The sequence below is a fragment of the Oncorhynchus tshawytscha genome, unplaced genomic scaffold (genome assembly GCF_018296145.1).
Source record: "Oncorhynchus tshawytscha isolate Ot180627B unplaced genomic scaffold, Otsh_v2.0 Un_contig_19123_pilon_pilon, whole genome shotgun sequence".
Classification (NCBI taxonomy): domain Eukaryota; kingdom Metazoa; phylum Chordata; class Actinopteri; order Salmoniformes; family Salmonidae; genus Oncorhynchus; species Oncorhynchus tshawytscha.
In genome coordinates this window covers 78,707-92,072 of record NW_024609076.1, presented here as the reverse complement: position 1 = coordinate 92,072, position 13,366 = coordinate 78,707, and the positions used below count along the sequence as shown (strand labels likewise).

The 13,366-nt window shown below is 43.2% G+C and overlaps 1 protein-coding gene across 2 annotated transcripts; it reads right to left on the bottom strand.

The window, feature by feature from the left end:
* Positions 1 to 503: 503 nt before the first annotated feature.
* Positions 504 to 12,475, bottom strand: LOC112240170 (prostaglandin reductase 1-like). 2 transcript variants are annotated; one of them, XM_042314130.1, is made up of 9 exons: positions 12,196 to 12,475; positions 10,204 to 10,357; positions 5,863 to 5,966; positions 5,248 to 5,415; positions 5,019 to 5,136; positions 3,829 to 3,984; positions 3,561 to 3,666; positions 2,708 to 2,826; positions 504 to 942 (listed from the first exon to the last, which is right to left on the bottom strand). In XM_042314130.1, the coding sequence occupies exons 2-9, from the start codon at positions 10,309 to 10,311 to the stop codon at positions 832 to 834; spliced, it is 990 nt and encodes a 329-aa protein (XP_042170064.1). In that variant the 5' UTR covers positions 10,312 to 10,357; positions 12,196 to 12,475; the 3' UTR covers positions 504 to 831. The 2 variants fall into 2 exon arrangements, with proteins under 2 accessions (XP_042170064.1, XP_042170063.1); XM_042314129.1 differs by having other exon boundaries at positions 12,201 to 12,473.
* Between the last annotated feature and the right edge of the window lie 891 nt (positions 12,476 to 13,366).

The window sequence follows — 13,366 nt, the reverse complement described above, 5'->3', positions numbered from 1 at the left end:
AAACTCACTATAGACCAGGTTATGAGGTTGCTAGGTGTTGGGTTAAGGTCACTACAGTATAAACTCAGTATAGATCAGGTTATGAGGTTGATAGGTGTTGGGTTAAGGTCACTACAGTATAAACTCACTATAGACCGGGTTATGAGGTTGCTAGGTGTTGGGTTAAGGTCACTACAGTATAAACTCAGTATAGATCAGGTTATGAGGTTGCTAGGTGTTGGGTTAAGGTCACTAAACTCAGTATAAACTCAGTTTAAGTAGACCAGGTTTGGCTGTTGTTGCTAGGTGTTGGGTTGAAGGGTATAAACTCAGTTGTAGGGGTCTGGTAATTAGGTTGCTAGGTGTTGGGTTAAGGTCACTAAACAGTATAAACTCAGTATAGACCAGGTTATGAGGTTGCTAGGTGTTGGGTTAAGGACAGTATAAACACGGTTGTGGGGACTGTCTGGCTGTCAAATGTGAATTATTGGTGTGGAAACAGTAAATGATCAGTAGGCTGGATGTATTATAAACATTATATTGTGAAGACATGTTTATTTAGTTAATAGCATTACACTGGACCAAACCTGTCTGGCTGTCTGTTGAATTACATTGGACCAAACCTGTCTGGCTGTCTGTTGAATTACACTGGACCAAAACCTGTCTAGCTCTCTGTTGAACGTGTCTATGAATAAACATGGAACAGAACACTATAGTGTGATTTTCAGGAAGGATACTGGAATGTTAAGGTGAAACAGATTCTGGTTCTAGAACCCGGAGTGTATGAAGTTGAGTGTTCTGGAATGCTTTAGCCAGATGTTCTGGAGGAGTGTAATGTTGATTGTGATGTCATCACACCTTGACCACAGCCTTGCCGGTGTTGTCTCCCTGTAGCATGCCCATGAAGGCAGCAGGCATGTTGTTGAAACCAATGGTGATGTGTTCATTGCATCTCAGCTTGCCCTGAAGGATCAACACAAACATTTTATTCTCCTCCTCCTCCTCCTCCTCGTCTGCATCATCATTACCGTCATCACCATCATCACCACTGTCATATTCCTCAACATCATCATCATGCTTACACAATATTTGACAACTGTTTTCATGGATTCACATGACTCTATAAAACTACCTTCACAAGGAATCTTAACTGGATTGGTTTCTATTGTATCCTGAACGTCCTGAACACTGGTAATGGAACACTTTTTATTTTATTTTTTATTTTACCTTTATTTAACTAGGCAAGTAAGTTAAGAAAAAATCTTATTTACAATAACAGCCTAGGAACAGTGGGTTAACTGCCTTGTTCAGGGGCAGAACAACAGATTTGTACCAGTGTTCAGAACAACAGATTTGTACCTTGTCAGCTCGGGGATTCAATCTAGCAACCTTTCGGTTACTGGCCCAACACCCTAACCACTAGACTAATTGCCGCCCCTGCCAACAGAACACTGGTAATAGAACACTTGTTATGGAACACTGGTAATGGAACACTGGTAATGGAACACTGGTGATGGAACACTAGTAATGGAACACTGGTAATGGAACACTGGTAATGGAACACTGGTAATGGAACACTGCCAACAGAACACTGGTAATAGAACACGTGTTATGGAACACTGGTAATGGAACACTGGTAATGGAACACTGGTAATGGAACAATGGTAATGGAACACTGGTAATAGAACACTGGTAATAGAACACTGGTAATAGAACACTGGTAATAGAACACTGGTAATGGAACACTGGTAATGGAACACTGGTAATGGAACACTGGTAATATAACACTGGTAATAGAACACTGGTAATAGAACACTGGTAATAGAACACTGGTAATAGAACACTGGTAATGGAACACTGGTAATGGAACACTGGTAATGGAACACTGGTAATAGAACACTGGTAATAGAACACTGGTAATAGAACACTGGTAATGGAACACTGGTAATAGAACATTGGTAATAGAACACTGGTAATATAACACTAATAATAGAACCCTGGTAATAGAACACTAGTAATAGAACACCAGTAATAGAACACTTAGTAGAACACTAGTAGTAGAACACTGGTAGTGGAACACTAGTAGTAGAGCGCTGGTAGTAGAACCCTGGTGATAGAATCCTGGTAACAGAACACTACTCTACTCCAGCCACTTTAATAATGGGAATTGATGGGAAATGATGTAAATATATCACTAGCCACTTTAAACAATGCTACCTTATATAATGTTACTTACCCTACATTATTCATCTCATATGCATACGTAGATACTGTACTCTATATCATCGACTGCATCCTTATGTAATACATGTATCACTAGCCACTTTAACTATGCCACTTGGCTTACATACTCATCTCATATGTATATACTGTACTCGATATCATCTACTGTATCTTGCCTATGCCACTCTGTACCATCACTCATTCATATATCCTTATGTACATATTCTTTATCCCCTTACACTGTGTATGAGACAGTAATTTTTTGGAATTGTTAGTTAGATTACCTTTTCGTTATTACTGCATTGTCGGAACTAGAAGCACAAGCATTTCGCTACACTCGCATTAACATCTGCTAACCATGTGTATGTGACAAATAAAATTTGATTTGATTTGATTTAGTAGTAGAACACTGGTAATAGAATCCTGGTAATAGAACACTGGTAATAGAAACCTGGTAATAGAACAATAGTAATAGAACCCTGCTAGTAGAACCCTCTCTCTGTACCTCAGTCATCCAGGCCATCAGCCTCCTCAGTGACTGCTGGTGTTTGTGTTTCCAGCGAGCACACAGGAAGCCCTCCATCCTCAGCTGCTTGAAGATCATATGGGTGTGTACATAAGGCCCTGAAATATAAACACATACAGTAGCCAAATATTAACATGAACAGATATACGGATCCAGTTACACAGATACAGTAAGATCATATAGGTGTGTACATACGGCCCAGAAATATAAATTAATAACTGTGGTGTGGACAGTAGACCTGTCTGTGGTGTGGACAGTAGACCTGTCTGTGGTGTGGACAGTAGACCTGTCTGTGGTGTGGACAGTAGACCTGTCTGTGGTGTGGACAGTAGACCTGTCTGTGGTGTGGACAGTAGACCTGTCTGTGGTGTGGACAGTAGACCTGTCTGTGGTGTGGACAGTAGACCTGTCTGTGGTGTGGACAGTAGACCTGTCTGTGTAGACCTGTCTGTGGCGTGGACAGACAGAAGACCTGTCTGTGGTGTGGACAGAAGACCTGTCTGTGGTGTGGACAGTATACCTGTCTGTGGTGTGGACAGTATACCTGTCTGTGGTGTGGACAGTATACCTGTCTGTGGTGTGGACAGGAGACCTGTCTGTGGTGTGGACAGGAGACCTGTCTGTGGTGTGGACAGTAGACCTGTCTGTGGTGTGGACAGTATACCTGTCTGTGGTGTGGACAGTATACCTGTCTGTGGTGTGGACAGTATACCTGTCTGTGGTGTGGACAATGTACATGTCTGTGGTGTGGACAGTATACCTGTCTGTGGTGTGGACAGGAGACCTGTCTGTGGTGTGGACAGTAGACCTGTCTGTGGTGTGGACAGTATACCTGTCTGTGGTGTGGTGTCGTTGTACATGGAGATGCTTCCACACACAGCTATTCTGCCATACTCTCTCATCTGAGGCATCACTACACTGGAGAACTTCCCACCAACCTGGACGGAGAGAGAGAGATTGAGCTTTGATACACACACACACACGCATGTCCACACACACACAAATCCACACATACGCATGTCCACACACATGCATGTCTACACACATGCATGTCTACACACACAAAAAGTGTGTGTGTGCGAGTGGTGCAGTGACCTCACGTTCTCAAAGTAGCAGTCGTATCCGTGTGGCGCGGCCTCCCTGAGTGATTCCTCCAGAGAGGTGGCAGTCTTGTAGTTGAAGACCTGGTCAAAACCCAGCTCCTTTAGATAGGACACCTTGGTATCTGTCCCCGCACAGCCCACCACTCTGCAGCCCTGAGGACGGACACACACACACACACACACAGTGTCACGACTTCTGCCAAAGTCGGTCCCTCTCCTTGTTCGGGTGGCATTCGGCGGTCAACGTCACCGGTCTTCTAGCCACCGCCGATCCACTTTTCATTTTCCATTTGTTTTGTCTTTGTTTTCTACACACCTGGTTTCTATTCCCCAATTACATATTCATTATTTAACCTCTGCTCCAGCAGGTTTATCTCTCTGGTCACCTTCCAGTTCTCTGCTGCCAATGACTGGAACGAACTACAAAAATCTCTGAAACTGGGAACACTTATCTCCCTCACTAGCTTTAAGCACCAGCTGTCAGAGCAGCTCACAGATTAATGCACCTGTACATAGCCCATCTATAATTTAGCCTAGACAACTACCTCATCCCCTACTATATTTAATTATTTTGCTCCTTTGCACCCCATTATTTCTATTTCTACATTCTTCCACTGCAAATCTACCATTCCAGTGTTTTACTTGATATATTGTATTTACTTTGCCACCATGGCCTTTTTTTGCCTTTACCTCCCTTATCTCACCTCATTTGCTCACATTGTATATAGACTTATTTTTCTACTGTATTATTGACTGTATGTTTGTTTTACTCCATGTGTAACTGTGTCGTTGTATGTGTCGAACTGCTTGGCCTGGTCGCAATTGTAAATGAGAACTTGTTCTCAACTTGCCTACCTGGTTAAATAAAGGGGGGAGAAAAATGAAATAAAAATGTTTGTTTGTGAGTTGTTGTTTATTGTATTACGGTCCGTTATTGTGGGCTCGGTTTATTATGTTTTATGTGGTGAATATTATGAGTAAATATGTGTTTTACTCAATGCGCCTGACTCTACACCAGCTACACACAGACCTTATTACACACAGACTCACTATACATTATGAAAGTCACTGGTAACACACAGAGACACATGGAATGTAGAACACAACTTATCCTCATCTTCAGGAAGTAACTAACACTGTTGAGACGTTGTTGGGAACGCTCTGGGAACGTTGGGGGAATGTTGTACCTTGATCTTGGCGATCTGTCCCACCACTGAGCCCACGGCTCCTGCTGCAGCATTCACCAGAAGAGTCTCCCCCTTCTTTATCTCACACACCTCCTCTAGTCCATACAGAGCTGTCAGACTAGAGAGATATCATCATCACCATCAGCACTAATATATATCACACACCTCTCAACCACACAGGGCAGTCTGCATATCTATCTATTGAGATAGATCCATCTATCCATCCTACCCAGGCATGCCGATGGCCCCCAGGGCCAGGGAGAGGGGGATGTCCTGGGGCCAGTCGGGAAGCACAGGGGTCAGCTCTGCCCCATCACACACCCAGTGACTCCTCCATCCACAATCACTGACCACATGGCAGCCCACCGGGAAGCTGGGGTTATAGCTCTGGATCACCCTGGAGGGAGGGGGGACAGAGAGAGGTGAGTGTGTGTGTCAACATGACTGTCAGTCAGTCTGTAGTGTGTCAACCTGAGTGTCAGTCAGTCTATAGTGTGTCAAAATGAGTGTCAGTCAGTCTATAGTGTTTCAACATGAGTGTCAGTCAGTCTATTGTCAACATGACTGTCAGTCAGTCTATAGTGTGTCAACGTGAGTGTCAGTCAGTCTATAGTGTGTCAACATGAGTGTCAGTCAGTCTATAGTGTGTCAACATGAGTGTCAGTCAGTCTATAGTGTTTCAACATGAGTGTCAGTCAGTCTATTGTCAACATGACTGTCAGTCAGTCTATAGTGTGTCAACGTGAGTGTCAGTCAGTCTATAGTGTGTCAACATGACTGTCAGTCAGTCTAGTATGTGTTTGCATCCACATGCCCGCCTCCCTCCCCCATAATGTACCCTTACTTGGCAACTTGTGATCCAATCATAACGTCTCCCTCCTTCATCATTGTCTGGCTGTAGGGTCTCATGTAAGGGTCCACACTGAGGAACACAGCCTCCAACAGCACCTGAACAGTGGTCTATTCATTAGTACACACCGTAGCGAAACATTTTGCAACTGAAAATATTTTGCTAAAAAAATGTATAATTTGTTAAGGGGTATATTCATTAGTGGACACCGTTTTGCAAAGAAAACATGTGTTTTTTTAACACAGATATCAAGTCATTTCACATGCCATGGAACATGTTAGAATTGCAAAAGGAACGTGCTAATTTTGTGTAAAGTTTCCGGTAGGGCGCCAAGACAATTTTCCCCACTGGGACATTAAGGGGCAATTCCGCCACTTTCAACTTCATATTCTTTATCTCCAGCAACAATCCAGTGTCTACATGTGAAAACAGTGTGTTTCTGTGATCCGTGGTTAAAAAGAGAAGACGGTCCTCAAAAAGTATTCTCTGTGGCATCACAGGGTAGAATTAAAACAGTGATTTCTTGCTCCCCACATCACTGCAAATGTCAGCGTTAGAAAAACACTGTTTTTAAAAATGTTTTAACTTTTGATGAATGGAAAATGAAAGAGACTCTAGGAGCTCAGATGCAAAAATGTAATTACCAACATTTCGACAGCAAAGCTGTCTTCATCAGGGTATAATCACAAACACTGCAGGATGACTTGTTTATATAGTGTCAAAAGACTCAGGTGTCTGTAATCATGGCCAAGAGTGGCCTAATATCATTGGTTAATTCTAGTCACTTTCTATACTTTGCCGAAATTACACAAGAATGTTACAAGACCTCCAGGGCGCCCTATTGTAGAGGGCATTGATGTAGTAACAGCCCCTATTGTAGCGGGCATTGATGCAGTAACGGCTCCTATTGTAGTGGGCATTGATGCAGTAACGGCTCCTATTGTAGAGGGCATTGATGCAGTAACAGCCCCTATTGTAGCGGGCATTGATGCAGTAACAGCCCCTATTGTAGAGGGCATTGATGCAGTAACAGCCCCTATTGTAGAGGGCATTGATAACAGCCCCTATTGTAACATTGATGCAGTAACAGCCCCTATTGTAGAGGGCATTGATGCAGTAACAGCCCCTATTGTAGAGGGCATTGATGCAGTAACAGCCCCTATTGTAGAGGGCATTGATGCAGTAACAGCCCCCCTATTGTAGAGGGCATTGATGCAGTAACAGCCCCTATTGTAGAGGGCATTGATGCAGTAACAGCTCCTATTGTAGAGGGCATTGATGCAGTAACAGCCCCTATTGTAGAGGGCATTGATGCAGTAACAGCCCCTATTGTAGTGGGCATTGATGCAGTAACAGCCCTATTGTAGTGGGCATTGATGCAGTAACAGCCCCTATTGTAGTGGGCATTGATGCAGTAACAGCCCTATTGTAGTGGGCATTGATGCAGTAACAGCCCCTATTGTAGTGGGCATTGATGCAGTAACAGCCCCTATTGTAGTGGGCATTGATGCAGTAACAGCTCCTATTGTAGTGGGCATTGATGCAGTAACAGCTCCTATTGTAGTGGGCATTGATGCAGTAACAGCCCCTATTGTAGAGGGCATTGATGCAGTAACAGCTCCTATTGTAGTGGGCATTGATGCAGTAACAGCCCCTATTGTAGTGGGCATTGATGCAGTAACAGCTCCTATTGTAGTGGGCATTGATGCAGTAACGGCTCCTATTGTAGAGGGCATTGATGCAGTAACAGCCCCTATTGTAGAGGGCATTGATGCAGTAACAGCCCCTATTGTAGAGGGCATTGATGCAGTAACAGCCCCTATTGTAGAGGGCATTGATGCAGTAACAGCCCCTATTGTAGAGGGCATTGATGCAGTAACAGCCCCTATTGTAGAGGGCATTGATGCAGTAACAGCCCCTATTGTAGAGGGCATTGATGCAGTAACAGCCCCTATTGTAGAGGGCATTGATGCAGTAACAGCCCCTATTGTAGAGGGCATTGATGCAGTAACAGCCCCTATTGTAGAGGGCATTGATGCAGTAACAGCCCCTATTGTAGATTGATGGGCATTGATGCAGTAACAGCCCCTATTGTAGTGGGCATTGATGCAGTAACAGCCCCTATTGTAGAGGGCATGATGCAGTAACAGCCCCTATTGTAGAGGGCATTGATGCAGTAACAGCCCCTATTGTAGTGGGCATTGATGCAGTAACAGCTCCTATTGTAGTGGGCATTGATGCAGTAACAGCCCCTATTGTAGAGGGCATTGATGCAGTAACAGCCCCTATTGTAGTTGATGCAGCATTGATGCATTGATGCAGTAACGGCTCCTATTGTAGTGGGCATTGATGCAGTAACAGCCCCTATTGTAGTGGGCATTGATGCAGGGCATTGATGCAGTAACAGCTCCTATTGTAGCGGGCATTGATGCAGTAACGGCTCCTATTGTAGAGGGCATTGATGCAGTAACGGCTCCTATTGTAGAGGGCATTGATGCAGTAACAACCCCTCTATCTACTTTTGTTAACTTTTTTATTAGACCACTCGCAGAACAGCTCCCCTCCTTTGTAAAGGACACCAGCAGTATGATCTCAGAACAGCTCCCCTCCTTTGTAAAGGACACCAGCAGTATGATCTCAGAACAGCTCCCCTCCTTTGTAAAGGACACCAGCAGTATGATCTCAGAACAGCTCCCCTCCTTTGTAAAGGACACCAGCAGTATGATCTCAGAACAGCTCCCCTCCTTTGTAAAGGACACCAGCAGTATGATCTCAGAACAGCTCCCCTCCTTTGTAAAGGACACCAGCAGTATGATCTCAGAACAGCTCCCCTCCTTTGTAAAGGACACCAGCAGTATGATCTCTATCATTGAATCTCTTGATCCTCTCCCTGAGAATACCTTGTTAGTTACTTTTGATGTTGAGTCGTTATACACAAATATTCCATACGAGGGCGGTATTCGAAGCTATGGAACATTTTCTTCTGCAACGTGACCCTAATGAACTACCTTCCAGTGCCTGCATTATAACATTGGCTGAAATAGTACTCACACATAACTACTTCATGTTTCTAAATTATTTATTTATTCAGACTAAAGGGACTGCTATGGGATCCCCCATGGCTCCTAACTATGCTCATTTGTATGTGGGTTACATGGAGAAACAGTATATTTTCAATCCTCTCAAAAATTTTCTTGCCTCACATCATTATTTGTAAACGGTATATTAATGATATTTTTGTTCTATGGAGGAGTGATGCAAAACAGCTCCAGGCGTTCCATGCTTTTCTTAACTCCTGTTCTGAGCATCTGAGATTTACTATGCAATCTGATACACGTCAAATCAGTTTTCTTGATCTTCTGATGTTGTGTGAAGATAATGTTCTATACACTGATCTTTACAGGAAACCTACTGATCCTAACAGTTTGTTGAGGGCTGACAGTTGTCACCCACTTCCCTTGAAAAATAGTTTGCCCTACAGCCAATTCTGTCCAATCAAAAGAATTTGCAAAAAACAATCAGATTTCTGCAGAAATATGGCTGAGACGCAAAGAAAGTTCAAAGACCCTTGCTCCCTTCGGTCTCAACGTAGACTTTGATCTGAAGCCATTCTTGTGATTATTGTGACTTTGCCATTGTAATTGTTTGTAAGCTTGTGTAGTCTAAAATGAATCTATGATCGTATGCTATCCATTTGTTGTTTGTATGTTGTTGTTTGTGTGCCATTTTAATATTTGAAAATTAACCAATGATATTAGGCCACTCTTGGCCATGATTACAGACACCTGTGTCTTTTGACACTATATAAACGAGTCATCCTGCAGTGTTTGTGATGATACCCCTATTAAGACAGCTTGGCTATTGAAACATTGGTAATTACATTTTTGCATCTGAGCTCCTAGAGTGTGCGGCTCTCTTTATTTTCAAGTTTTCTACTCCGCTAGCCAGCACCTCTAGCCAGCACCTCTAGCCAGCACCTCTAGCCAGCACCTCTAGCCAGCACCTCTAGCCAGCACCTCTAGCCAGCACCGCTAACCAGCACCTCTAGCCAGCACCTCTAACCAGCACCTCTAGCCAGCACCTCTAGCCAGCACCTCTAGCCAGCACCGCTAGCTAGCACCTCGCCTAAATAGGTGTGCGTTTCTTTTTCTTCTAGATTAACTTTTTGATGATGTCATTGAGTAGAACTTTTTAAAGTTATATTTTTTTCTACAAAACATAGAAATGCAACATTTCCACATATGTAGTAGACACCGTTATTGTGCTGCATATGATGAAGATACGGTTGGAAAATGGTGGAATTGCCCTTCAAAGTTTATCCTATCCTATCCTCACCTGCCCATTCTTGGGCTGCGGCAGCGTCTCCTCCCTCAGATGGAAGTCACTAGCCTTGGGGAAACCCTGGAAGTGCTGGCGTAACGTCCAGGCCTTGGACACAACCATGGTGCTCTGCTCCTCTGGTCAAAAACAGTAGATCTGTAGAGACTGGCTGGAGGGAAGAGGAGGAGACAGAGGTCTGAGTGTATGAGAGAGACAGAGGTATGAGTGTATGAGAGAGACAGAGGTCTGAGTGTATGAGAGACAGAGGGAGATCTAGAACATGTGTTGTGTGTCTTGGGTTGATATCACAGCGTAAATATTTGCATTCCTTTGTGCATATGCTAATAAATCCTATCACAGCCATGTTTACTCAGGGCAGGTCATGAAAACTATTGTTTAGCTATGTTTACTCAGGGCAGGTCATGAAAACGACTTTGTCCCAATGTTTTCTCAGGGCAGGTCATGAAAACTATTGTTTAGCCATGTTTACTCAATGGCAGGTCATGAAAACTATTGTTATGACATAAAAACAGATTAAGCTACTTTGGGTTGGGAGCAAAATACATTTTCATTCACTACTGCAAGATAATGGACAATAAAGTATTATTACTGTAATTCCAATGATTCTACCTGAATATGCTGATTACTGCAGCATAAAACTCAAGGGCGCGACTTTGGTTTTAGAAGTGGGGGGGCATAACAATACATATATTATAAACAGCCTACCCGACCGCTCGGAGATGTCCGCATGGTCCTAAAGCACACTTTTGCCTCATTTTGTATTACATTTCCAATTATAAAACTGGGGTGGAAAAAATGGAAATATCTGCATGCCCCCATCTGTCCGCAGTGAAAGTTGCACCCCTGATAAAACAGAAGTATGTCCAGCTATCCTAGTCTGCACACTCTACATTTTATTTTCTGGCTGAACCTTTAGTTAACTAGGCAAGTCAGTTAAGAACAAATTCTTATTTACAATGATGTTGCTACCCCGGACAACGCTGGGCCGATTGTGCGGCGCCCTATGGGGCTCCCAATCACGGCCTGATGTGATACAGCCTGGATTTGAACCAGAGACTGTACTGATATGCAGTGCCTTAGACCGCTGCACCACTCGGCAGCCCATGTACATTGAGTACATTCCTCACCTAGCTATATTTCACTGTGTAAAGCTGATTAAATATTGTCATCTATGTTTTCCATTAAAGTATTTGGTAATTGAATGGAATAGATCTAAGCATTGCCACTGTGGATTTCAGACAGCTTCATTTCAGCTACTTTGCAACAGTGTTGCTATGGGTTACTTTATAGGTGGCTGTAACGACTTTGATCTCGAATGTCCACTTCATACAGAGAAATGACACCTCGGCAATGAACTAAAGCAGCCGTTCAGAATTAAATATAGTTGTGATGAATGGGCTTTTATGGAATGCAATATATGCACGTGTTCAGACAAGACAACTCAACCCAAGGCTGGTCCCAGATCTGTTTGTATGCCAACTGTAGCCAACATGCAACATATTCCTATTCCTATAGTCGTTGTTTGTGGTTGAAGTTGAATTCTTGGTTTGAAACAGACGACCGAGCTACTCTATGCTAGCCTTTATGCTTAATGTTAAACTGATCAATATGTGTTGTTAATTCAACGTTTCTCAGGCGTCAACATGCGGAATAGATCTACTTCAGCAGCAACAACAAAAAGGCGAGGAGCAGAAGAACCCGCCCGTAAACTACATGCGTGCTGGCAAGCATCTCATCCAAGCAGCCAGATAACGGAATGGGACTAGTCCTACTTTTCGCTAAATCGAATCCTCACTCGTACGACATCCGTTAGTAAACGCGTAATTACGCCACCGCGAAATCGACTGAATGAGTGTAGGCCAACGTCTCATAAACGCGGAACTTGTAAATTCGATAAACATTTGTACTAGACAAACACTGAATATAAACATTTGTACTAGACAAACACTGAATATTAGGGTAGAAAGTGTGGATATGTCTGTTTACTTTACCGTTTGGTCCGTGCTTGCGCGTCTGCTGTTTCAGTTCAGGCTCGCCCAAGTCTGCTGGAGAAAGTTGGCTTGTCGGTGGATCTCAGGATTGGGTATAGTAACCGATCTGTTGCAGTGTCCGGAAGGGAACTGTGGGCTTTGTTACTGGCATTGGAGTTATAACGTTGCCTAACCTTTCACCCTAATATTTCATCACCGACCGAAAAAGCAGAATCATTGAACAGTGCGATGACAGAAGTTGTAGCCTAATGCTACGTTCATAACCAAGTGGAAAGGTTGTATTTGCCATGTACGACTGGGAAAAAACATCCTCTTTGAACGTCCCCTCCAACTGGTAATTACTAGAGGAAAACACGTTTATCATCCCTGAGCTCAGACTTCTCCCACATGCTGACCTTTGTCGTCATCTACTAAGAAAATTACTTCCAGAACAGCATTTTCTGCAGTTAAGTGCAACAAAACCTTATTTATAAAAAGTAATCTATTAATATGGTTTTGTAACATTATAATTTGTTTTCAAGCATGATGTCCATGGTTGATGCAGCTTGTTGGCTTTTAGCCAGTTGCAGTTTCTCAAAGAGTTCAAAGCATGTGAATGCATCAACTGGAATTATGACTTCACAACTGGTACTTACCACTTTCCATGAATGCAGCATTACTCCGTCAATTTATGCTGCATTCATAACCAAGTGGGAGGTGGTTATTACTAGAGGTGTGCCAAGTAGTCGAACAAGCAAGTATGGTGAAGGAAATGAGCAATTCTCTTGATACGATTATGATCCGAGTCTTTCTTTATTATCCGTGATCGGAAACGCATCTTTCTCTTGTCAGTCAGTCAAGCGAGGTGCTGCTATATCATCTAAATAGCTCAACTGGCTAGTTTGCCTGTCTGTAAAGAGAAGGGTGGGCTGTATATTGATCCTGCTGTTCTGATTGGATAGAGTAAAGCTGTATGTCTCTGTCCACTCGCTTCATAATTTCACCCGATCACTTTCATTTCTGTTTCGGTATGGTCATTCACGTTAGCATGCTTCTATGATAAATCACATGGCAAGGACGTTTGCTATCAAGCTATCAATGTGCTTAATATCTAACAAACGGGTGAGGGTAGGAAAAAAAGATGAAACGCCAACTCGCATTCTGACTGATAGCAAAATTGTCCGCCC

Bases quoted from the DNA above. Each gene is read 5' to 3' on its own strand.
- LOC112240170 (XM_042314130.1), bottom strand. From the start codon at position 10,311: ATGGTTGTGTCCAAGGCCTGGACGTTACGCCAGCACTTCCAGGGTTTC. The intron at 5,137-5,247 runs GTAGGATGGATA...ATATCTCTCTAG, and splicing joins GGGGCCATCGGCATGCCTGG to TCTGACAGCTCTGTATGGAC. The intron at 943-2,707 runs GTACAGAGAGAG...TTGATCCTTCAG, and splicing joins TGATGGCCTGGATGACTGAG to GGCAAGCTGAGATGCAATGA.